This window comes from Styela clava, chromosome 10 (assembly GCF_964204865.1).
Source record: "Styela clava chromosome 10, kaStyClav1.hap1.2, whole genome shotgun sequence".
Lineage (NCBI taxonomy): Eukaryota > Metazoa > Chordata > Ascidiacea > Stolidobranchia > Styelidae > Styela > Styela clava.
The window spans coordinates 13,366,300-13,393,202 of record NC_135259.1 but is presented as its reverse complement, the minus strand read 5'-3'; the positions used below and the strand labels follow the sequence as shown (position 1 = coordinate 13,393,202).

General features: G+C 35.7%; 3 protein-coding genes across 3 annotated transcripts; 2 read left to right on the top strand and 1 right to left on the bottom strand.

Moving 5' to 3' along the window:
• Window positions 1–3,681: 3,681 nt before the first annotated feature.
• Window positions 3,682–24,778, top strand: LOC120337747 (ERI1 exoribonuclease 2-like). The gene is made up of 9 exons (XM_039405626.2): window positions 3,682–6,623; window positions 6,763–6,827; window positions 7,096–7,182; window positions 7,449–7,576; window positions 21,254–21,437; window positions 21,738–21,838; window positions 22,159–22,338; window positions 22,965–23,037; window positions 23,327–24,778. The coding sequence occupies exons 1-9, from the start codon at window positions 6,586–6,588 to the stop codon at window positions 23,398–23,400; spliced, it is 930 nt and encodes a 309-aa protein (XP_039261560.2). The 5' UTR covers window positions 3,682–6,585; the 3' UTR covers window positions 23,401–24,778.
• LOC120337746 (uncharacterized) lies at window positions 10,965–19,136 on the top strand. The gene is made up of 2 exons (XM_039405624.2): window positions 10,965–15,653; window positions 16,479–19,136. The coding sequence occupies exons 1-2, from the start codon at window positions 11,090–11,092 to the stop codon at window positions 17,195–17,197; spliced, it is 5,283 nt and encodes a 1,760-aa protein (XP_039261558.2). The 5' UTR covers window positions 10,965–11,089; the 3' UTR covers window positions 17,198–19,136.
• On the bottom strand, window positions 23,734–25,709 carry LOC144428016 (uncharacterized). The gene is made up of 4 exons (XM_078116654.1): window positions 25,451–25,709; window positions 24,790–24,937; window positions 24,220–24,332; window positions 23,734–23,985 (listed from the first exon to the last, which is right to left on the bottom strand). The coding sequence occupies exons 1-4, from the start codon at window positions 25,703–25,705 to the stop codon at window positions 23,734–23,736; spliced, it is 768 nt and encodes a 255-aa protein (XP_077972780.1). The 5' UTR covers window positions 25,706–25,709.
• Window positions 25,710–26,903: the final 1,194 nt, after the last annotated feature.

Here is a 26,903-nt window from a genome sequence, read left to right as displayed (position 1 = left end):
ATACTCGAGGAAATACTTTTACGAAGAATTCTGCAAATCCGAACTGGATTGTTTCGATTAGTTTCCAGCCAATAGCCTATTTACCAATCCTATATTTTCTGTCAAATACAACGGCGCTAACCCGGGTTGCGACGGCTATTCAAACACAGCCTAGCGATATTTTGGTGAGGAATTCTGCAACCCCGAACCTGATAGAGGGATATGGACATTGCTTAAACTTAAAAGGGTAATTATAAGTAACGAGATACGATCTCGCGGCGTGTATCCTTCGCTCTGACTCAATAGCGTGGAAAATTTCTCTAAGAAAACTTGCGCATCGCGACGACGTCAAAGTTACAAGAGAGATATGGACAATGCTTAAAGATTAATCACTAGATACGATCTAGCGGTGTGTATTCTTCGCTCTGACTCACTAGCGTGAAAACTTGCGCATCGGACACGCACACACACATTCAGCGCGTCTCGAAAATCTCTCGCTTTGTAAAAATCCAGATCTCTTCATCACTAATTAATTAATAACTCGCTAATTATACGACATAATTCATCCAAAATCAATAGGCTACTGGTCCGAGATACGATGAATGCACATGCAAATTTGGAGCAGATTCAACCACGCCTTCGTGAGATATCGCGTGCATCTAACACACAGACAGACAAATACCTATCAACATACTTACCGATCCTAAGATCGATAAGTAACAAAAAACACAAAATATTATTACACGCCGTAACTTCATTGACTGAATTTTTCAACAATTCTCACTGGATCAAGTTTTTGATCCTCTCAAATTAAGGTGACTTCTGTGTATAATGTTATCATCCATTTTGCAATTGTTCAGCATATTTGAATGCCATGTCATCAGGAGGTCACGGTTGCGAAACATGTCTCATCCACAAACTTCAAGTCACTCCTATTTGAATGAACCATACAGATGTAATCGTTTTTAAAAAAAAAATATATTTGCGTGAATTACATCCGTTTCAGTTTTGAACAAGGCCGACACGCTTACAGTGGCCTTCTAATTTAAAACGCCTCGGTTGTCGTTACATTCCGGGACAACCGTAATGAAGCTCGGTACACGGGGCGCTAGACGTCAATTACGGGACTGTTCCGCCCATTCCGGGACGGTTGATAGCCCTATCTGGGGAACCCAGTAGAAACTGGTCCTAGTTTTTCCAGTGCGAAGTACACTTCAGGTAGTAGCTTCTTGTTTTACTACTGTTAGGTTCTGTCGCGTTTTCGTCTCTCTGTGTTATATCTGTTCAAATCTGTGTATTTCTGATGGAAAATAAACTTTCTCACCTGCATCATATGACTATTGAACATATCGAGTAGTTTTGTAGCACACTGAATCTTTTGTGAGTTTTGTAAACTTGATGAGCACCCTACATGTATGTATGCACTGACTGAAGAAAGGCCGCTGTTCTCAACATTCCTAAAGGTCTTTGCATCCGGTTCTTTCGCCTGCTGGGGTATTGGTAATAGAATAGATTATACTAGGCCGGTTAGGTATCGGTACAGCAAAAGCTCCTGTGTTAAAATTTGATATATTCCAGTGCTTAAAATGGAATAACCAGAAGTGCGCCCCAAATGTTAGAATATGTCGTTCCAATCATCCGATTCGAACCTGCGGATAACATGAACACTACATAGCACAAGTTCACAAAACACATGGATTTGATAAATACCGAAGTTGCAGCGCCGTGGCATGAAACGCTCTTGTTATATTTCACTGTGTTAGTTGTTAGTTTGTTTATCGTCCAGTAGAGTAGACTATTGATCACGGGCTTTCATAATCACATTAATCATGACATATCGTGCACCGCTTGTTTGTTTGTTGTACTCTACTCTACACCACTCGTTATTTTCTTGTATACAATGTATATAGTATAGACTGTATGTTCAAACTCCACAACCAACTATTTACGCCCGAATTAGCTTTCGTGTATTTTTTCAAAACTTACTTCAATGTGTTGTTTGGGGTAAGTGGGCAAGTGAATCAGCACGTCTTAAATCTATGTGTATAAGTATAAGTATACGTTTATTTCGACTCCATAATCAGCACTAGACGATAAAAAAATAGATAAAAACAAAAGTAAAAGTAACTGATTCTGAAACACTCTCTCGATACAGCGATAGAGAGAGAGTCCCCTCTCAGATCACTAGATCCAGAGCCATTATATAACTCTGCTAGAGCAAAGCAAACGTTGCAGGTAGCGTCGGCCAAAGTTTATGAAAATTGGGAATGGAAGAATTTTGAGGGGGCCAATCTAACGTTTCACTGGGGGCGAGCGAGAGACTCTCCATTGTGCTCATTCTCCGGAATATGAAAATATCCAAACTGATGTGCCGTAGTCCACCGTTACCCGATTCGCCAAGCAATTGTACCAGCGAAAATACCGTACCATACCAGCGAAAATACCATATTCAGATATTCCAGTATCTAGATATTTCATACCGTATTTATACGTAGAGAGATATGAAAAAGATTTCCATGTTTGGTAATAAACAACATATACGTTAATTTCATGAGGAAAGTTAATACTGTAATAATACCAATACTGTACCGGTACCGTACCGGTACTAACTCTAACCCATGGATTTTAGCACCCGAATCAGCTTATATAGATTGAACTCACGGATATACAGGTGCAAATGTATGGGTTCAAACGTACATCCGTACATGGGTTCAAATATAAAGTCACCTAATTTACCGCAATCATGGCAAAATGCATGAACGCATTTTCGTATATCCAGATATCTGTATATCAGTACCGTATATAGCCTAGAAAGCTAAAATGCGTACCGGTAGTCTATTATTATTAGACAAGTAGAGATCATCCTTTGATCCTTTGTGATTGTAACTGCGCTTTGAGCCAATTTCCTCTTCCAAATTTAAAAAAATTAAGCTATAAATTACTTAAATAGAAAGAACGTGAATGGAATGAAAATCAAATTGATCATCTGACTTCATGTGAAGCGGTAGCGATATCCTGATATTATACTCACTTTGTAATGCAGTAGGCTCCTTTTCCTATTTTTTAGATAATTGCAGGAGCAAAGACACAACTATTTCGTGATAAATGGTGTTTTTATAGTTGTGTTAATAAACAAATCTCCTCAATAAAGCAACGTTTGGTTAATTTTTATGTCTGGATGTCACTGAATTATTTTGCCCTGGAAATGGTCCCGCAACATTATAGGTTTTTCTGTTTCATCTATTAGCAGTATTCGAATGAAATTTTTGAGACATGAGATAATCTTGATCTCTTTACAGTTCAAGTTAATGATAGGCTATTTGAATTTTAATAAATAAAGTAGCACAGTGTTTTTGATCTTATTGCCATATCAATAAATAGATGGCAACGGGAAGCCCAGTAGACACAGAAACGGCTGTTGCGTCACAGAAACAAAGTATAGAGAAGCCGTTCAGCATCAAAAAATGGAACGCTGTTGCGGTATGGAGTTGGGATGTTGAATGTGATACTTGTGCAATATGCCGCGTCCAAGTGATGGATGCTTGCCTTCGCTGTCAAGCTGATAATAAACAAGACGAATGTGTAGTAGTATGGGGAGAATGTAATCATTCATTTCACAATTGTTGCATGTCTTTATGGGTTAAACAAAATAATCGATGTCCACTGTGTCAGAAAGAATGGATTATACAAGGGACTGGTAAATAGCGCACATATCTCATTTCTAGACATTTTTTGCAATATTACATTCATTGATGTATATAATTAGTTCAATCAACAATGTCTTTTCTGCATTAAAGATTGTATAAGACAGAGTTATATCAGCAATGACCATTGAATTCTTCATCAACTTCCTTATTGACATACTCATATTTCCTCCATATCGTTCGATTTAGACATTTTCTTATGGAAAAGTTCATAAAAGTACTTGACAATCTGACCCTGTGATTCTGGAGTTTTTATCTTTGCTATATATGATGAATAATATATAAAATATATATTGCTATACATTTAGAAAGAGCTGGACATGAAATTTTTTGAATAGTAATTGCCTGTCACTATATGTGAAAAATAATTTATTAAAAGCCATAATTTTAGGTAATTTTTTTGGTTTACCTGTCTGATTTGGGACAAGTGTTTACATTGAAAATTTGATTGTTGACTGGTCTGTGCGTAGATTTATTTTGAATGTTCTATAACTTTTTTTTTTTTCGTGCAAATGTACTTTAAACCAAAGGTGCGGGCCGATCATATACAGAGATATAGGTTTATTTCTATGAGGTACATGCGTATGTTCGAATTTATATAAGATTTTGACTTGCTATAATTTTGTTTGCAAAGTTATACTGTTAGTCTGTACTACTTAAAAAACTATTTTTTAATAGTTAATATTGTATTATTGTATGGAAGTTTTGTCTCACTCATTTATTGTTTATATACCGTATAATATACTCGCCTATGCACCACCTTATAGGTCGTAACTAATAGGCACTATTAGTTTTGTGTTGAAAAAGTTTAATTTAGAGTTGGCTCGCACATAAGTCGCACTGAAAATCTGGGGATTTAAAAGGCCCTTACCCTAGCTTTTTTGCATAGATAACTTCCTATTTTTTTTTTGTAGAGCTTAATATAATCAAAATATGTCAATGACAACTATGAGCGATGATAATAAGTGCATATACGCAAGTGCAGACCATACATACGATTTTCATGGATAACCAACTCGCCGACGCCACTCGCCAACGATAAAAAACTTACAGTATATTCTCGAAAATAATCCGAGTTTAAAACTTCAAAAAAGAAAGTTGCTAAAAAAAGGGACCGGCTTATAAGCGCATAACTCTAATGAGCTTGAACTAATTGAGATTCCATAAATTAATACGGCAAACTCAAACTTACGATACTATCATTAACGACGTCTGGCTCACAGATAACATCCGCGATAGATACTAAATAATATTTAAGACCTGTTACTACAGGTATATTTTAGAGCTGATATGCGCTCATACTTTTATATGGTTAGAACCAGGTCATGTTTCAGGTAGGATAATACTACTACAGCATTAATTCTAAACAATGAAACTGTAATTTCAATCATTTTGAACAACCATTTAACTGAAAGGTTGAAATAACATATAAATATGGTGTGATAAATACTGCGCTGTATGTCCATGGGTTAGACAACAGCTGTGTTTTCCGTTTTTTTCTGAATCATTAAAAGGGAAGGGTCGTAAATCAATCACTTTATCTCTTGGTAGCCGTTTTCTTTCTGAAGTGCGATATCAGGCAGGAAGTGCATTTTTGTTTCGAAGGATTGAGACAAATAACAGCTGGTATACAAAGTCAATTAAATAATCGGCATAAATTGTAAAATATATCAGCCCATATATATGAAGCTTACACAAATCATGTTTGAGAAGACTTGCGAAAAATACCAAATTTATCAATTTATTGCCGTGGCCGCTCAGGATATCTCGACTGCGTTAAGATAAAATAATGATTGTAAAATATTTTCAATGATTCAATGCCGTTCATGTCGGCAGTAATTTAGTTGTGCCCCAAAGTGCTGTCTTTCATAAAACAGAATCAGTCAATCAATAAGAAAATATAATATCGAAAATTGTTTTGATCAAAATGTGGACAGCGGCGCTAGAATGTGTGTGCCATATTTCATATTAATATAAACACTAAAAACAACACAAGAATGTAGGGAATAGCGATATTTGAATATTAAATTTGAATTGAAAATCATTGACTGTAATAGATGCGTGCTGCGTGTTACGATTTGTAGAAACGGCGTATACCCGAATTTTTATGAAATCGCCCCCATGTCGAGCGGATATGTCGCTTAAAAAGGAAAAAAGTTGCAAACCTATAGCCTCTATAGGCGAGTATATACGGTAATCATTTCAGATACACTGATATTCATAATATGCTTTCTGCTTAAAGTGTATAGATTGTTAATGCATATTGCAATTACTTACTATCCAAATGAAACAGTATTGAATCTGAGATGAGCAAATATCTATGATCCAGATTCCAGAGTGTTACATAGTCAATTTTAATATTTTGTGTCCTGGCTTTTGTGTGCTTGTATTTTATATATGAAAATCAGAGTTTCATCGTATACATAAAAATGTTTTCAGTAGACGTTGCAGAACTGCTTTTAAGACTTTGTGTATTCTATTTTTCTTCCTGTTGAGGGTCAGCTCATTGTACCTAATCATGATGGTATCATAGAATATGCCTCCACCTCAACCAGGGTGTATTAAATTGGGTAAGCTTTAAGTCGAATCGAAAAGATTCCCTTCCTCCTAGTACATAGTATCCTTGTATATATCAAAGAATTGTCTAGAGATTGTTTATAGGAAAGGTTGGAATCACCTCATAGAAAAGGTACACAGGTGCCAACCCATATTAAACTGCAAATAAAAATGAAATGAATTTGTAGGTATGATATAAATACCATTTTTTATTGTTCGTGAGCAGCGATTGTTTTGAGAAAATTGTTGCTTTTTTGCAAATTTGAATGTGATTCATACATAAAAGTCTTCACCTGGGATTTGTTGATTGTTTCTGGATTTTGGACAGTTGAATTTGGCTTGCTGAATGTCTGCTGCACCATTAACAACTAAAGAATTGGCTCGGTATGTGAAATTGATTTGTTATATTTTACATAATCCCTTTTGTTCATATCTAATCCAGTGATTCTCTTTATTTTGATTCATAAACTTTTTGATAAATTCGATATACAATATTATATTCTGAACTTTATTTTCTATCCAGCAAGCTTGGATCAGTGAAGACTACTTCGAACTTGAAAATTTCGACCAGTTCACCTTCTAAGCAAGGTATGGTTCATTAATAATGTCAATTTATATCTTCAAAGTTAGAAGATAAAATAATAAAACGCTGTTCATGAACGAACAAAAAAAAAACATTCTTGCAACTACAGTATCTAGTGTTTATATATCCTCATGGATTCTTCAGGTTAAACCATGTCTTTTGTTTCTAATATACGCATCTGGGTATAGTCGTACCTCGTTACAGGGGACAGGGATTTAAAAATACTAAACAATTTGTTTTTGTTGATCTGATGTGTTTTGATGTAAATTCCAGGACAACCACTGAACTATCTTGTTGTTCTTGACTTTGAAGCCACCTGCTGGGATTCTACAACAAAGGCTCCTGGGAAGCATGAAATAAGTAGGATGAAATCCAAATTTGTTTTAGGATGTATTAGTATATGGCTCAGATGACTGTTTTACAGTGTGATTTGAAATAAATTTGTATGATTTATACATTCTGAAATGAATACAACTTGTAAAATTCTTGTCTGTGGATCTCTGACTCTGTTCAGACAAAACATTGCAGAATAAAACTCGCTAACGATGTTTCTACTACAGTTTGTGAATTTGTGTACCAGTTTTTCATTGAATGTTATAATTTTTTAATTCAACCCTTTCATTTAGTTGAATTTCCTGCTGTAATTTTGGATGTAGAAAGTGGAAAACTTGTTGCAGAGTTTCAACAATACGTTCGACCTACGGAAAATCCTGTTTTATCCGACTTTTGCACAGAACTTACAGGGATTACAAAGGTAGGATATCGTTTATTTTGAATATTACGTATGATTGAGGATATAAAAGCCTTCTAGTGAGTGCTCCTGTATTCACATTCCTCACCAGTACTTTATGAGAATGTTTTCCAATCAGAACAATTTGTAATCATCCCTAGTTTATGACACATTATGTGCATTTCCAACTTTTAAAGTTAAATAAGGATACAAGGAAAGATTCTTTGACATGAACCAATACATATAAAACAGTATAACAACAGTATATCAAATCTATCAGTCAAATGTACTGTACTATGTAATGTACTTTAAACTCTGCTTGTGTGCTGGGATATACGGTAAGTACTGTTACTAACAAACTCCACCTATGCAAATCCACACAACCAACATACATTCAAAATAAATAGTTAGAGATTAGTAGGTAGCATCATACATTTTAAACTCGTTTCAACTGAATAATCTGTGATAAAAAAAACATTGTGTGATGTCAATTCAACTTCATCTGTGAGAGCAGTTCTGTCTATACTGAATGTTAAATGCGTATTCTGTACATTTTGTGGGGACACATTCGATAATAAACAAACTGGCGCTAAATGCATTAGGTAAAGTGGGGGTAGTCCGACATCTGATTCTACTTTCGTCTTAATAATAATGGCTGGCATAAAAAAATAGGGTTAAATAACTTATAAAACAGATGATTCTCTTTTATTTCAATATTTTCTCTGAATATATACCTTATCTTGAGGGATATAAATTATACGCCATTCTTTAATTAAACATAATTTACTGTTTTTTCTTAATAACTGTTTTAAAAACAGGGCAGTTAGCATTTTACATTGGAAAAAAATTTGTCTCCTGATTTAAAAATATTTTTGATACCCGCCTCCAACTCTGCCCAATTATGCAACTACAGAATATGCAACCCTTTTAATTAGTGAGCAATGAGACTGAAACATCGAGATCATTGAAATATCAAAAAAAAAGGACCAGAAATGTTATCTTATAGATTTTCTATTCGATAGTGATCAGATTTTTGTCAGTGTTCGTACTAATGCTTTAGCGTTCGACTCTACCTACTGTGATAGCTTTCAAACAGAATTTAAGCATATGCTGTGTATGGGTTATTTTTGCTGTAAATTATTTTGATAATGTTACACTTCTATAGGCCTGTTATTGAATGTGCGTACACAGAAAGACACGAACTCAAAAAAATATTATAACATTATAAAACATAAACTGTCATGTCAGTTTCAAACAAGGTATAAAGGAACCTGATTTGATAGTTGAAATAAACAGGGAAAGTTTGTGAATCAGTTGCTTTATGAGGATATAGATATACAAGGTCAGTGTTATATACAGCCTGTTTTCATCTACAATATCACAGCTTTGTATGGTTTCACTAACTGCCGAGTGTGAATCGGAAATCCAGTTTATCTTATTTAGGTTTCCAGACACCATTGTTTCCTATATATGTTACAATCAATTGCGACGGGATGTGTATTAGTTAATGCATGGAATTTTATGTCTCGTGCTGGTTTTGTGCTAGAAACCATGTTTATATTATTCTATGATTTCTTGGTTTTCCTTACTTTTAACATTCTACATGATGCCTTATCTATTCTTTCGAAAGTTAATTACGCATCAGTGGTATATTTATTTAGTAAGTTTCTAAACAGTATTATGATATCACTGTCATATATATGCAACCCCATTGTCAGTGGTTGGCTAATGAATTACATAGCATATACCGGTATAGACATTCACAATGTTGGCAAAACTTATATACTTTGCCCTTTAACAAGTCCTGCATGTTTCACTGTGAATAAGCGTCATAGAGATCACTCTTAGTTTAATTAACACTATATTTTGGAAGATGATACTTGTATTGTAATACATTCATAACTAAAAATGCTATTCCATCTCATTGTCATGTTTATATCGAGATTTGTGTCGAGAAAAACTTAATAGAGCCTATATAGGGAGACTAGGTTTTGCAATGTTGGTAAATTGTTCATCTCATATGTTGATGTATTATTGAACTTTATAAAATTGGTATAATTATCAAAATACTATCAATGTGATGTACTATCTCAGGGTGTTGCAAGGTTGAAGGGCTGCAAAAACTTTTGAGGTCTCGCGGGCCGCAGTCGAAAAAAAATCAAAAGGGATCAAAATATTGCGAGTTTACTTAATTTAAATATATTAAGGAATGAGAGTTTACAGTTCTCATCAGCCTATTGGTATGTTGCATGGGTGGCGTTTTTTGTTTTAGGGAAGATATGTGGAGCCTTCAGTTATTTCAAAATGGCTTCCTAAGAAGTACCGTGGTGTTTTCCGTATTCTTTCCTGTGTTTGGTTTTGTAATATCGCTTCAAATTATATTTTTTCATGACAGATATTACCCGAAATCACACCAGACATTTTGGTTTACCGTTGTTGTGGGCAAGGAAATACGGTTCCTCCCAGTTTTCATATCCTTTCTTTTGAGAATCATCATATGATGAATTGTTAAATTTTACCAATTTTATAACTCGAGCGGCCTCATGCTATCGTCAAAGAACAACCAAGTTCGTCTAAGTTGGGATTTTGGGACCCAGCCAAAATAACTGGATCGCGCGGCGCTGAGTCAGTTCTGGGTTCCGTCACTGCTATCATATGGCCCACGCTTTAAAATAGAGGAGTGTTTTACAAAAATAAAGGCACAAAACGTCTCTACAAATAAGGAGTTGCTTGACGCAGGCTTGAGGTGCAAAGTTGAGATGAAAGGCGCAACTTATCTAATAGGCTGTGTGCTGTCTGCACAAGATAATCACAGGACGTCATTCCCATATCGGCACTGTCTTGAGGTTTATAGATACAACATTGAAATCCAGTGATTAACAAACATCATTCCCTACATTGGGATTAGGAAAAGGGTTTACATCTCCAGATCCCAACTCAAGTTGGAATAGCTTAAAAAAACTCAAAAATCTTCTGCCAATAAATAAAAAATAGTTGCTAATGGTTTAGTATTCACCAAAATGAAATTGTTCTGTGTCCACGGGCTGCACACGTATCAAGAGTATTATACAAAATAATGTTCCATATCCATGGTTGGAATTCTTAAATTGTCATTGGATGTCACCATTATAAACACTCAAAGTGTGACAGAACATTGGTTCTGCAGTTCTGATTTGCTGAACAAAATTCTGCATGTTAATGAAGCTATATTTTATGCTTATCCCTCTTGATTAGGACAACTTGATCTCAACAAAAATAGTTCATTCGACTTAAGAAGTCTTCCACTGCTTTCTGGTCATCCTGAACCAAGTTATCAGCTGCAAATCATTCCGTTTCATCCCCTTTTCGAATTATTCTTTGAAAATCTTTTAATAAGATCTTAATTTTGATATCTTTTTTGTTTTGCAGCCGATTTCTTGGTTCTTGAAGAATTAGAAGCTTTGTGGATTTCTTGACATCATTTTCAATGGTAAAAATGGTTGTTGTTGCGAAGTCCTCAGGAGTTGTGCCATTCATCCTTGTCTGTTGTGTATTATAATGGAATATGGTACCGATAAAGCAGAGATGGGTGTAGGTCATGTTGAAACGATTTTGAATGAAATAAGTAAACCTTTGGGTTGCGGAACATTTAAAATCACAGAAAACAATCTAGACTCTGAAAAGTTGGCTAAGGCTATTATTAACGATTGCATAAGCAAGACAAATATGTTGGATGTTTTGAAATATTATCCAAAGCCAAAAAATATTATAATTCGTAAACGGACTGAAACAATCAAACGTAGTACTGAATCGGTTGTTAAAAAAGAAATGGGGATACCTCAAACGCCCCATCAGAAATTTTTTCCTAATGGGTGTGACCCAAAATGCATTGCCTTAGCGACTGCTGCTGTAGAGTCGACAATAAACAGCAAGTTATCAAAATCGCCAAGAAAAAATAGTACAAATGAAGGCTGTTTGAAAAATGTTGTTACCAAGGCCAATAGAAAAAGTTTGATGAGATCTAAAATTAAGTCCAGTGATTCCTCATTCGATAAAAATCAGTTCATCACACTAACTCTGGAACCAGTACCTAATACTTCAGATTGTGGGACAGTAAAAGATGGTTGGAAATACCAAAATAGTTCTGTCAGTTCAAAAATTTCAAGACCTGGTTATTATGTGAATACACAGGCTGAGAAAAATATGCAACCATTTTCCAGTCATCTGAACTCCCATAACTCACTAAAAAATTGGCGAAGTGCATCACAGCATTGCCAATCAGGGTACTTACAGAAACAGCCGCATATGAATTTGTCACATGCTGCATCTGCTACACTTGAGGCTTTTGCTGCTATGAGAAAAGTACTAACTAGTTCAAAGGATGGAATGACCAAAACAGGATTGCTACCTTTAAAGCACAATTCACAGACTTCAAATGGCAATAACCACAGAGCAATAAAGGAGAAATCTCGATGCTCTGGTGTCAGTGATCACTACGTTAAATACCTCAATAAACCTAAAGGAGCAAGTCATGATGCGCTGAAGGTTGTGTTTAAAGCAGCTATACCTTTATCTGATAAAATTCCACCTGCGGATGTTGTCAATGAACCACAGATCACAAGGTCATCTTCATGGTCAAGTGGAAAAGAACCTTTGCCGGGTTACAAAGGTTGCAAAAGGCACTTAGACATGGAAGAAACTGTTATCCCGAATAAGAGAAGAAGAATAGTATCTTTTTATAGAGTACCCAAACCAAAAGTTAAACCAAAGTCAGACTCTCTTATACTGCAGAAGTTTCCTGGAAATCTTTTAAGAAAACCTGTATGGGTGCAGCCAGCACGAAGAAAGCCAATGGGACAATCAAAATTTGTCCCTCTTGATAAACTCAAATGGAATCCTCTAACGAAAAAATTTGTTATTCCAAAACAGCAATCCACATGTAAATCTGTTCAGAATAAACAGTGGTTTACCTTCCCATCTACCAAACCAAAATGCAATAATATTCAGAACCATCATTTTAGAAGAAAAATAACTACAATCAGTACTCCTCATGCAGTTCCAAAGTTGCAAAAAATTACTTCAGTGCCTGGTATGTCATTACTTGCCATGCAAAAAAATATGATGTCAAAAGCACCACAGAATATTAAAGAAGTTAAAATGATATTCAAATGTATGGCTGCACCATCGCCTTCGAATTTCAAAACATATAAAGATTATGTAAGAGTTTCCATTCTTTATCAAGTACGGAAGGTAATGGCTGCCAAAGCATTGCGTAATAGCTTTTTAGAAGGTAAACACACAAAGATGAAGAAAAGAGATGGTGGAGAAAACAAAAATACTGTCAATCAGCATACACCAACTAAGGAAGATCAAAAGTGTAATGTTATGAGTTCTCAAGTTCTTATTTCTTGCCAGACTGAGTTTGCATTGTCGTCATGGTCAAGCAAGCTGCCATTTGCAAATACACTAGACAACACTCTCAGCAATTTGCCTACTGTTTCTTCCGATTGGTTATACCTCTGCAGTGGGAACGTAGTTCAATTTCCTCCACCGAAAATTTTTCCGCCTTCATGTAATGATTCAGCAGAGGAGATTTTATATGCTCAGGCAGCTAATGCATGGCTTTATGATACCCTTGATTCACCAGTAGTTCCTCACAACCAATCCAGTTTATCAATCACAAAACACACAGGTGGACCTTCCTTCACTGCTCCAAATATTGCATCTCCATTGGCAGTGGATTTTTCTAGCTCATGTAAGAGCCCAAGGAGATTTAGTATAGGTAAAAGCATCATCTCTCCACAGCAACATGATGAGCAGTACCCCAAAATGCAGCGATCTATGAGCAAAGCCAAGATATTGAATCGAGAAGATGGTAATGCACTGAAGAAAAGTTCCCATGTTCCACCTCCTAGTTACTGTGTTCGTTTCAGGGAGAACTTTTGCACCATGGACTGTTCTTGTGAATCGGTAAATTTGAAACAATTTGCCAAAGAAACATCAGTATATACTGGTTCAAATTATGTTCCATTTTCTAATCATTACATGAGAGACACTAAAAATGGAAAGTGTTTCAAAGAAACGCCAACTACGATCTCAGAAAAATACTTTGAAAACTGTAACATAGAAACTGATTTCAGTTTGATTGAATCTGATTCAAGGTTGTTGTCGAAATGGGATATGAAACAGTCAATTTATTGTAAATCAAGAAGCCATACTGCACCGTCAATGCCAAGGCGGAGCTGGTCAGGGCAACTTGTGTTTAGGTCCAACCAGCTTAACCACAGACTGAATGGTTGTCATAGGCGGGTTGATGATATTGAGTTTGTTCGTAAAATTGGAAATACTGAGATATACCACCATTGTGGAGTGAGGAGGCTCAGTACACCAGAAACAGAATCAAACGTCGATTTTAATAACTTTTGTTCATTTCGACCTAACAGGACTTTTGGTAAGACTGAAATTATTTACAGAAAAGGAATGAAAGGGGTTAAAACTGAGGTATCTTTTCCACGTGCCAAGAGATATTTCCCAACAGTGGAGGATAGCACCCATACTAAAGAATGGATACCGTTTATATCGGATTGTGATATTAATGGGAAGATGCGATCACGTAAACTTTTCAATATTCGCAAACTTTCATGTTTACAAGCCGATAAGGTAAAATTTCGACATTGCCTTTACTCTTACACAAAATATCAATTGTCAGCTATGGTAAAAAGCCTCACATCATCGGCCAAACATTTTCCACTGTGCGCGACCGCCAACGAGAGAAATACATCTCCTAGCAGTCTCACAGACACTAGCGAAAATACAAACGACATCCCCTTGATACTGCATAATGATTCGGAGAATGTCGGAGACACCTCTACACGAAAAGTCAACAATGCGTCGTCGCCATTCAATACAAATTTAGAAAGCTCATCGCCTTTTCTCATTGGTTCAACCGGTGGTTTGGACTGTCAGAACGCGAAAACCACCCAAGCAGAACATTCTCTCACAGAGAGCGTGCAATCTAATGCCCTAGTTTTGAAAAATGTACCGGCAACATCGTTCATTCATGACAAGGAAATGGGCAACAAATTGTATAAGCCAAATTTGTTGTTGGATATAGCTTCTGCTATAGCACCAGAATTTACAGAAAGACAGTTGTTTAACGCTGGCTCAGGTACTTTAAGTCTCGACAAGGCAAAAGCAAAAAATGAAGTTGTAATGGGCGTTGAAAGTAATGTTAAACGAGATTTGGCATTTGATTTGCCTGACGTTTCTGAGGATTTGATGTTAGAAGAAACTGATTTTGATAGCCAGAAATCGAACCCAGAAATTCAGCAAGAATGTCAGCCAATGGATATATCGGAAGATATTTCTTCCATTTTGCCTGAGGAAATTTATTTGGAAGATACCATTGATACGACTGTAGGCGCAGAGCCTGACATAAAACTAGATACAGACGATATAGTAAATACTGCTATTTATGATAAAAACAATCGGTCGTTTTTGCCGACGCATGAAACCAATGTAGGTAATCATACATCAGAAAGTAAGGACTTTAACAGTATTAGATTTGAAGCTACAAACAAAAACAAGGAAACTAATGATCAAATCAAAACAGGTTCGAATAAGATCGTTCCGAAGAAGCCGGAATTGAATGCTGAAACGCAACAAGTTGCCTTAGGTGATCAATTAAACGATTCACCGGTAGAAACGCGGTCGTCGCACAGATTAAGGTCAAGAATAGGAAAAAAGCGAGGTCGTTATGAATCTGATGATTACGTTGTCGATATACCCAAACCAACAAAAAAACCTAAAAGAGTTTTGCCAACTCGGAATTACGACAACGACAATTTTTGGCAGTTTTATCGGGACGCTGAAAAAACCATTCATGCAAGAAATCTTGTCCTCCAGAACAGGTATATCAAGCTATTTAAAGCTAAGGATGTTAATTGTAAAGTTCTACCACAGTTCGCTGGATTACAGAGTCAATTTACGGATGTGGTGTGCCCGTCAGCATACGCTCCCAAAACTGAATCAGAACCAGTGGTACCAGACACCGGTATACCTGCGTTTTTGACAAGGTATACAAAGTCTAGAAAAAACAGTCCAGAGCTGCCCAAAGTAGAAGGTAAATATTTATCTTTTTTTACTGGAGATTTTATCTGCCTACTCGCTGTCAATAATGTTTGTTTATGGTTGACCACATCAACCGTGGTCATTCGAGACTAATCTTATCGACAGTCCTATAATCGACTGCGCAATACGGCGATTATCTTTATTTAGTATTAATCAATTCTCCAGGTAAATGTACTTATTCTGGCATACATACTTTTTTTAATTAGCAATGGCACCTAATTCAACATGATTCAGTGAAAATTTGTATGGTTGATTTCGTTGATAAGGCATTTTTCAAATAATAATTGAATGTTTTTACTTCAAGTATGTTGTGAAATTTAATACTTTACACGTCTTTATACCGCCCGCAAGGAAGTGTCGGTTACTATGAAACGCACCGATTGAAAAATGCTGACTCCACTGTTTGATGTTTGGAAAAAATCAGATAACCCTATTGTGTTCATTGTATCTTGTATTTATAGTTCCCAACCATTGTCGATAATTTCTCGCTTATTTTCAAGCTCGCCTTTCCTCTCACCATGCATATGTCTCTGTTTTTATTTGTTCAATTTTTAATGAATAATTAGATGCGCAACGGGCAATCTTATTTGGAACATTTTAAATGGTGTGTATTGTGTGCATAGATACAATCGTGAAGCGTTCCTCTATTTAAAAAAAAAAAAAAAAAAAATACAAAGTAAAATTGTCTCCAAAATGGTAAAATTTTCTCCATAGGAAGGAATTTCAGCTAAGTTGTGTCTGTGTATATAAATATATTTTATTTTAATAGGGCCGTTCTGGGTATTTATAATTAGTAATAGGTTTGATGTGTTTTCAGACGGAAATTGTCCTTACTGCGGTCGATCTTTTGCGGAACAACCAAAGGAAGTATTGGATTCTCACATGGCCCGACATAACATGAGATATACGATCCTATCAGCACCAGTGTTGTCTAAAAAGAAAAAGAAATCAAAGACCGCTCGAAAGGATTCTGTTTTAAGAAAGCCGAAGCCCGGTAATAGCGCTCCCACAACGGTGGTCGTCGTAGATCCGCTTGCACCTGCAGATGGTAAAACGACAAGTTCAGGTTCTGTCAAAAATGCTACTATTTTAAATGAATCTCTCAGTACACCTTTAGAGCAGCTGAGAGATGCTCTGCCTATGGCAAAACCCTCTAACATATCAATGGGTCATAGGAAACAAACTGCAAGGAAGTCTTTTAATATAGCGTCAACTTTGCCCAAGGATAAACTTATTGCAGCTTTAGCTTGTAAAATGCGATTGCCTTCAACACAAAATGAAACACCTACCTCGGCTATTGCCAATCATCAAACGCCAAATAGCTGTGCAACATCAACGAGAAAGAAATCTGTCGATACCAAGGCTACGCCAAAGTCACCTAGAAACAAACAGCCATCTACACCATCGAAAAAAAGAATATCACCAGTGTCCCAACGTGATTTTGTATCATATCCGTATGAGAAATCCCCCATAAAAGAAGTCATTGGTCTTACAAAGTATGCTAAATGTTTGCCCGACTCGAGTGCTATTTCGTAAATGCATATGTTTGGTTGCGTATAAATTTCCCAAACATCAGCATAAATCTAACCGAAAAGAATTCGCGATTGACCCAAATGATTCAATAATTTACGTTTTTTTTTTGTTTTGAGACTTGCAAGCAGTAACGAACTATTAAAAGTGAAGTATGTAAATATCGCAGTGTAGCCTAAACTATACTGTTATTAATCGATGGTCAAAGGGGCAAATGTTGAAATAATAAAAATAGACATTATATTTGAAAATACTACAAAGAAATAGGCGCTCTTTCAGCTAATATGTAATCCTGATTTTATGCAATATTCGTCAAAATATTCCAATAAAAAGTAACGGGGAGTTTAAAAAGCAAAGATATTTTCCCAATCCCAAAACAGCATTTTCGAATTTTGCCATTTTGGGTTAAAGCCTTCGATGACCTGGACAAGCCCCTTAGCATACAGCAATGACCTGTAATCTTATATTTTTTAAAATTACCATTATTTGTATATACGATTGTCAGGTCAGAATGGAGATGGAGAATAACAATGCCCTTTGTTCTCAGCAGTTAAATGTGTGGCCATTTTTATATATCTTACTCTTAAGAGCTGTTACGTCGTTTTTCGGGGTATCATCGTGTTTTTCTTTTACAATACATCTCCAAGTGGGTTGATATCATTTATTTTTTTAAAAGAATTTTTTGTACTTGTGAATTTCGTTGTTTGTCGACTGCCTATCTATATCCGCCAAATTTCGGAACGGTGAGAATAGAAATAAATGTTTGAATTTAAATGTGAACCTACGCTAGAGGGACAATTTAAATTACACGATTACAGTATCTGTTTATAGTATAAAATGCTATGAATAACAGGGACTTTGTTTCGTGCATTTTTTCCTTTGCTTGGTGCAAGACGTCGCACAAACTTTCTAACAGTACCGATAGTATTTGAAAGTATTACTGGTAATTAACTTTGGGTGTGATCATTGTAGCCGCCACGGGATTTGTAACATAATATATACAATTATTGTTTGCAATGAGAGTAACACAAATCAAAACTATACCTAAACACACTCAATGCTGTCAAAGTGGGAATGAAGATATTCTAATAAACTATGCCTAAATATGTTTTATATTGATATTGCTTTTAAACAATCTAAATAGATCTACCCGGTGGTGGGATTTAAATTTTTTGTCAGCCGGTTCCATCACAAAAGTCATATTTTTCAGTCGGTTCTGTTACAAACAGAACATTGACAGTAACCAGTAAAGCTTACCGGTTCGCTGATCTCATAAAATTCCGTGAGACGGTTCTATAGAACCGGTGCGAACCGGCGGAATCCCACCACTGGATCTACCTTACTGCATTGTAATAGTGGTATATGGATATTTTCCAGAAGTAGTAAAGAATAATGCTATATGTTTACAGCAAAAATAACGTGAATCGGTCATCTAAGAATCTAAATTGTCGAACACTTATTCAAATAGAAATCTTCGTAATGCTTGATCTTTTGGATATGAGTCAGGTCAGAGTGAGAATCGACATAATATTTGTTTGTTGTGTACATTTCAACTTGTACATTTTTCTCAAGGGAAACCTCCAGTAGGATCCAATGCGTCCAAGTCAAATTAAAAATGCAATCATTTTTGTTTATTTTCCATTCAATCTCCACTGGAAATGGTCAAATCAATTTGAAATATTGGCCATTTCGTATCGAACTGATTAATACTTTTTACGACTTTATAATTGCGAAAAGTTGCCTTTGCTTGTTACTTGTGAGTACAGGACTTCCAAAGTCCTGAATTATCTTTTCGTTGTCTGAAGTAATTTTGTTTTTCGCTACCATAATGTCTATTTATTGTTGGATGTGTTTTGTATTCCACATAAGAATTTTTGTACTAAATTATCACGATTGCTTTTTCTCTATTGTTTGAGATTCTGGGAAAAGAACTTCACGTTGTAAATCTTTTTAATATTAAGTCATTAGATTAGTCTGTCAGGTGACACGTAAAAAACGGAAGGTTTTCAGTCGTCCGCCATCAAAACACTGGTGTTAAAAATATGAGATGAGCGGCTACGCAAAGGCAAGGACTGTGTTTCTGTTGCTATTTTCATCGTGCCTAAAACATTTTAACGGTACAATTACCAAAAGCGTAAAGATATCAAAACATACTCTTTCGGCCGCATTTGACTATAAAGGCTATTAAGTCATAGTGTCAGCGACACCGTTTGCCCGGTTCAGCTGCAGATGGTATCAGTCAAACGACAAATAATGTGAACTATTTTATTTATTTAATATGTCACATTGAATGAATACAATTTAGGAAATCCAATCGAGAGAGTTGATCAGGAAATGAGGTATAATTTAGCATCCTAATGTCATGCTCCGGTGGGTGCACAGGTAACAAAGGAATTGCTGATTAATGTGAGTTTGCAAAGCGCAGATAACTGCAGGGGATGCAATGCAAGCACGAAAGGGAGAATATGTTGAAGTTTTGGGGATTATGGGTACGTCAATAGAATTTTGGCGAGAGAGTTATCGAATTTCAGTGGACATCACCACGGACATTTTGCGCAATAAGGCATGCATAATGAAAAAAAATATTTGACAAATACGCTTTGAGTTATTGTAGTTATGTATCCATGTTCAACGTTTTAAATTAACAACTGGGATATTCATATATGTAGGCTTACCATACGTCCCGGTGTAGCCGGGACAGTCCCGATTTTGACAAGCTGTCCCGGCGTCCCGCCCGGTAGACTTAAATGTCCCGGTTATGTAGCGTGGCAGTCAAAAACAATTTTTTCATATAATATTATTACAAAATTATTTTCGTAACGGAAGCATCCAATTTATTATCTCTGATTCACTAGTTAACAGAGGGAGAGTGAACTGCTGTTTTGTTGTGTCATAGGTATTATAATTATGTTAATTGCGATAATTTGACACACAACTTTAACTGACCTGTTGATAGATTATCAAAATTCCAAATGGACGCGTAGAAAGACACAATAATGTTTTTTTCAAACTCGAAAATAAAACTGAGACTGGCATAGGATTTACGGCTCATTTACCTTAAAACTGAATTCAACATCATTCCGTGGTTACTTTGCCCGTTTGAGTAGAAAGTCTTGTTGTCAAAATTTGTAATTTTTTCAAACTTACACTGTTCAAGTAACAGAGCAGAAATCATTTTGCTATTTTGTCATTATGAGTACAACTATTGCAGTGGGGCGACCGCAGGTGTCTCTCTTATGTCGATTATTGAAATGTTCAAATAATTGACTGCTTTCATAAATAATGTTTGGCGAGTGCGCGTACGAATTGATTTATAGCTAATTTAATGCCCGGTATCTACTCGCAAAGATATGATAGAAGTTTCAGATATTACTTAGCCTCAGAATCGAACCAAAGTTAGTCCGATCCGTACCGTCCCGTTTTTTGTTCCAGATATATGGTAAGCCTACATATATGGTTTGTTATGGTACGAATGTTTTATTTAAGCAGCCTAATTATCTTTTTCGTAAAATTAAGTCAGTAGTAGATAGCATTTTATTGTCCAAAAGTTGAATGTAGCAGCGACGGCATCAGAGCTGCAAATGCAAGTCTGAAATTCTGAATTCGAATTAAACGGCGGCTGTATGTATTGCGCAATATAACCTTATTATTGCACAATCGGCTTGAATTATTTATCGTCATGTCAAGATAGATCGAATACGATTCACTTAGCATGCAGCAAATTCCCAATTGTAAAGTTAGGTTCACAAAATCTATTTCTAAATTTTCGTTTGGTACCAGTGAGCACATTCCATGGGGAAGATGTTATTACTAGTGGGTAATTATTACTCCGTGCGACAATCACGCAATGAGCTATCGACTTTTTATAGCAACGAGCAATCGTCTGCTTGCCGAAGGCGCTAAAACTGCAGTCCTCAGATTTTCATCTTTATGTTACTGTATACACATTCGTGTACAAGGGCTCCTCGGCAATCATTTTTTTTTCGATTATTTGCGTCAGGACGTTGAACGTCCATCTTTTAGGATCCAGCTGCTCAATTTAAATATCAATCTTATGCATAGGAACAAGTTCAATCGTCCCAAACTATTCATCACTGTCTTCGAGATTTTGATCGTTGGATGAAAGAATCGTTAAAGAAATTTGAATCGTGCGAATTCTATGACCACGCCAATTTTAAACATCGGACGTCTGTGCAAAATGGTTGCAGCATGTCTACCAAATTGGCAGCATTTGTGACATGGTCAGGTAAAGAGCTTAAGTGTCCACCAAAATTTATACCGGTATAAATTATGTCGTAATTTTAATCGATTTACAGCGAGTCCTGTAGAAAGCCATGGCTGCTATCCACTCAGTGAGTGGTGTCTCATAATGTCGTGTCTCACTTGTTCTACACTTACATAATTGCATGAATATCCCTTTACATGAATACTTTAGCCAAAATAGGCCCCACTAAATATGTCCTAAACTAGACCATGTCGATGTCATGTATCCCATTAATAAAATAATTGTTCGTATAGTTGCACTGTTTCATTTGAATATTCACAGACTGGGATCTCGGGCAATGCTTGCAAAATGAATGTGTCCGAAAAAAAATTTTGAAACCTCGTGAATTGAATAGCTGGATTGATCTGAGGCATTTTTATCGGGTAATTTGAGTAAGATTTTTATACAATATTCAGAAATGTAATTTGATGTGAAACCATTTTAAAAATGCCGCAATTTTAAGCCAGTTCTCTGGCCTGGCTGATGTTAACCGTCTTATTCAAAGACTGTCACGATCACATAATGCGGTTTAAATTTTAATAAATATTCAATTCTTTGCGTTCTTTCGGCACGCACAGTCGCATAAGGCGGTGTTAATAAGATCTATCGAGTACTATTCTGCTTAAATCTTCCAAAACATGACATCATATTAGTCTTTTACCTGAAATATACAAATCTTTATATTTTTGATGTTATCCCGTAGAATTTTTACAAACGAAATCCCAGCAATCTACAAGACGCGCTGGAAAATGTGGGATTGAAGTTTGAAGGTCGTGCTCATTCAGGTATTGTCGATGCTCAAAACACCGCAAGATTAGCAGCAGTTATGATGAAAGATGGCTGTGTTTTAAGAATTACACGGAATATTCAAAGCGATGGTAGAGTAAGTACTTATCGTATCCACCTTTTACACTGTTTATTCAAGGCATCCGACCAAATAAGAAGGCATTTTTGTCACCATTGTGCTACTTATTTAAAATTTCATCTACGAGGAGTGCATGGTTTATTTTATCAATATACCTGCAGTAGAGTGACAACGTTCATTTTAAAAGTCTGGTGACAATTTCACGCGATAAGCCAACTTATGTATATAGTAAAATTATCTAACGGTGGGGCGTAGTTAATGCAACCTTATTGGATCTTAAAACTCACTAAACTCCCCATTTTTGTTCAATCCCGTGCCTTAATGTTCGTCTGAGTTACGATTTAGAGCTACTTATTTTTCAATCAATGACTCACAGGGGAGCTAGCTATTCGCTTAGTTATCATCAATACGGTTTAAGGCCGATACTGTATTCCTTTTGTACATGACTACTCATTTGTCTGTTGGCTCCCTTATCTTGCTATGTGTTGTCCCCATTATCTCCAGTCATTGTTTATGCAAATCAAGCCATATTTACCGATTTGCAGGTTTGACAATAATAACAGGTTATGGAACTGTCACAAAATGCAGACTCTTTCAAAAATTAATTGAGCCATCGTTAATGGTAAATGGTAATGTTTTTGCAGAGAGTTCATTCTGTTCCACCACCATCGTCGATGAGTGCTATATTAGATAGAATGAGAAATACCGAAGAAAAAGGTAAAAGTGTACCGTTTATTTTTCTTGTAACTCAAAGTTGTTGAATTTTTAAATACGACCCGGTTTTGAAAAATTATTCCTCAATGTAATGTCAATCACATCGGAAAAAATACATGCGCCTAAAGCCCTGAAAATTAGAAAAATAAAATCAGATGCATAATACCTGTGGCAAAATATTTATGAATTGCAGTCTGGAGAGAAGACATCAATGTCGAAGAACAAGTCATTAATGATCAACTCGTTTGCTTGCGTGGGAGAATTCTGTTTTATTTTTGTTTGTTTATTTCAGGAAAAAGGAAACACGTGGAATCAGAAGCCATTGATCCAAAAAAGTTTCGGAATGGGCAGCTTAAGGGTAGTTAATTATTGGACCTCCATGTCCATATACTTCAGCATTGATCTCTGTTTATATGTAGTATTGAGCTTCACCCGCACTATTCCACCACTGTGTTTTATGGGGAGAGCATTGTCTAAAACTGGTTCCAAATTCCGCAAGTTTCATCCGAAAGCGAGTTCAATAATTTTCATCTCAATTCATTTAACTGTGTTCATCGTGTCATATGATATTCATATGTCATATGACAAATATCCGGTTTCATATGCAAATTTATAGTATAAATATCCAGTCTCGAATGACATGTTCTTCGTAAATAAAATGATAATGTGCAAAAGCCTGACGAGATGTTACAATAATGTTCAACTAATCTTTGAGTAAACCAAAACTCCAAGCAACGTGGCAGCTCCAAGAAGAATTGATGCCAATGTAATCTTCATCTCGTTTTTCATTTTTAATACACACGGGTGTGTAATCATCCAATACTGAACGATGCCCCCCTTGGGATTTTTATGTGGGAACGGTTCGTCGGGTACTGGTTCGCCAAGAAATTTGCAAAGTGGTTCCCATCCATCTTTCACGTTGAAAACCAGTAGTTTCGTTTTGGGTGCTTTCTGCAAAATGGTCACGTTAACAATATTTGCATGATTGTATATGATTAGAATTATCCAGTACATGTTTATACAAATCTCAACGTAAATGTGATTCACTGGAAAACTTTATATCATCTACTATGACTCGGACTAGATCAAGCCAATTACACTTCTTTTATCACATACACGAACGAATGTTTTTAAATGTTAAAGAGTCATATCCAGCATTCGGACGAGCAAGAACTAAGTACTCACGTGCAGAACATACGCATTATGTTGTCTGTAAATTAATTTCAATAGTTGTTCATTCATCTTTCTTCCGAACCATTTGGAATCAAACATGTATCTATCGCCATAAATTTTTTCGCCTAATCAAGGAAAAATTGGCGGAGAGTGAACTGTGTTGGTTTGCTCTGTGTAAACCTAAAATTTGCTTTCCGGACGAGATAAGGGGTTTTACATCGTAAAGAACTTTTTCAATCTTAGTCTGTCCAGATCGAACTCGAAGATTTATAAAAAAACAAAAAATGCCATTCAAATAAATCGCCAATTAAAACAATTTAACTTTAGTTACAAATAGGTATTTTAGTTTAGGTATTCAAATAGCATATAACAGGATGCATATTTGACTTCGACAGACTTATTTATGAATATTCTTTATAAATATTTCTTTTGTATATATATCGGGTTGGCAGTATCTTTTGGTATTATGTACCCTTTACAATTTATTTTCTGATACGATACAAATTGAAAACTGAAGTTACTCACAAATAAACATATAATCTAGTACAGATCCTTGGTCATTAAATTTGTTAATGTTCTAACCGTAATTATGGCGCATGACTTGCGTTCTTTTCCACGAAGGTGAAAACCATTCTAGCAAGTGTTGTACAAAGATTTTATCTCTGCATTCCATATGTCCTTTCAAACTTTTAAACCAAACATCTTCATTTTCTCGGACCGTCAAAATGATCTAAAAAAAACAGTTCGTAATAAACAAGATAGCGATGCTCAAATATGTGTACACAAAGTGGTACGGATATGCAGTCTGTCGCAGTAGCTTACCGGTACCGTATCGCAGCAGAACTTACGCAAAAGCGCCACAGTTTGTAATTGTGATGACGTCATCGCACAATGAAAGCGAATCCCATAGATGCCACAGAAATTTTTGAAATAAATAAAGGTAATAAACTTCTAATGAAAAATACAATCTTTAAGCACAGAAAATTTCGTAGAAATTGATATAGCAGTTAATAAAAAGAACGATTTTTCTCAGAACAACAAGAAGCAAAATACCAACAAGAGCAATAAACAATAATAACAAAACGATCTAAAGGTCCACTTCATTCCCAACAAGAAAGCGATGCTCAAATATATGGACACGTGGTAGTTCACCGTGCCGTACGTACCGGTAGCACACTACATGAACAGAACATTGAACCTTTTTTATCGTTAGACTTGTTAAACAATACAGGCTATAAAATACCTTTGCATCAGGGAACGCGTTGTATATATCTTCCCAAAAGTAGAATGCTGGTACGTCTACAACAGCGTCGATATTTTCATACATTTTTTTGAATATTTCAAAAGACCAGCCCTTTTCAAATATCGTTTTCCATTCATCTTCCAAGTAGACAGCATTTTCGAGAGCGTCATATACGGTACAGTATCCTAGTTTCAATAAGGCGGTATGGAGAGACTTTGTACCGGTCTTTGAAAAGCCGGCGCCAATGACTTTCATTACAGTTTTATATTATATAGTTATTGATTAAATTATTTATAGTAATTTAAAAAAAACTACGACTGTTAAATAGATGCGTACCATTTTTTTTTTAAATAAAATGTAGATTTCAGTATTCCGTCTGCTTTGGCTATGCGGATTGAACCTTAATACCACCTAATTGAGAATATGCCTAGAGGCAAGCTAATTGCCCAATTTTGCGTTTTGAACTATACTGAAATGAACACACTACACTTAACATGCTACGGCTAACGAAGAACGCTGATATTTATCTACAGAGTAAACAATTGATTTGATAGCTTCAGGCTCGATATAACATTATAACATAGAACAATAGAATAGCAAATTGCTGTATACAGTTTTCGGCATACGGATAAATATGTTTGACTTATTATTTTTTTTTGTGAATTAAAAGCATCCTCAAAAATTATAAACGCATTTCTGATAGTAATTTAATAGGAATTTGTCTCCAAAACGGTAGTGAGTTCCTAAGTTTTGTTAGTGATAAATGATCCATTCTGAAACGAGTATGTGAAATCATAAACCACCAAATATTAACGTATTAAAAAGCAAAATTATTTTTATATCCCGATTTTGAATATTTAGTTCTCAACGCAGTGTCGATCACGTCATCCGGGTAAAAATACATGAGCCTGAAAATTTGGAAAATGAGAGCAGATGCATAATACCTGTAGTAAAATATATGTCACAACACAGTTTTTGTAGCTTTTAATCTGCTTTGGAAAGTGTAGAATACGGTTACTTCGAGAATTAAACATTATTTATTAATGGGTATCCAACGCCAAAGATGAACTTTACAAGTGCAGAACATTCATCGTTCACAAAATATTCATTTTTTAGTCATGCGTATAAGCGATTTGGCGAATAAGATTAAAATTTCATGGCACCGGGACCAATGTGCATTAATTACTAATGCGAGTTCTCATTCCATCAAATCGGGAATTTTGTATGGTAACATTGTTGAGCAAATTCGATGAATATCATGTTTTTGTAGAGCAATGTTCCAAGTCACAATCTGTCACATATCTGTTTCAATTATCGTTTCAATTTTAACCAGAATGTGAAATATTTTGTTGTTTCATTATCTGTATCATAATAATGTAAAACTTATCGAAAATCGGTGAGAAATAATTTCTGAATAACTTTTAATGCACTGGCACATGATTTGGCGCTTATC

What these genes read in the sequence shown, in the direction of transcription:
- LOC120337747 (XM_039405626.2), top strand. Translation starts at nt 6,586, where the DNA reads ATGTCTGCTGCACCATTAACAACTAAAGAATTGGCTCG. An exon ending in CAGTTCACCTTCTAAGCAAG is followed by an intron (nt 6,828 to 7,095) that starts GTATGGTTCATT and finishes TGTAAATTCCAG; the next exon opens with GACAACCACTGAACTATCTT. An exon ending in ATATTCAAAGCGATGGTAGA is followed by an intron (nt 22,339 to 22,964) that starts GTAAGTACTTAT and finishes ATGTTTTTGCAG; the next exon opens with AGAGTTCATTCTGTTCCACC.
- LOC120337746 (XM_039405624.2), top strand. Translation starts at nt 11,090, where the DNA reads ATGGAATATGGTACCGATAAAGCAGAGATGGGTGTAGGTCATGTTGAA. An exon ending in AGAGCTGCCCAAAGTAGAAG is followed by an intron (nt 15,654 to 16,478) that starts GTAAATATTTAT and finishes ATGTGTTTTCAG; the next exon opens with ACGGAAATTGTCCTTACTGC.
- LOC144428016 (XM_078116654.1), bottom strand. Translation starts at nt 25,705, where the DNA reads ATGAAAGTCATTGGCGCCGGCTTTTCAAAGACCGGTACAAAGTCTCTC. An exon ending in ACGCGTTCCCTGATGCAAAG is followed by an intron (nt 24,938 to 25,450) that starts GTATTTTATAGC and finishes TGTTTTTTTTAG; the next exon opens with ATCATTTTGACGGTCCGAGA. An exon ending in ATAATGCGTATGTTCTGCAC is followed by an intron (nt 23,986 to 24,219) that starts GTGAGTACTTAG and finishes ACCATTTTGCAG; the next exon opens with AAAGCACCCAAAACGAAACT.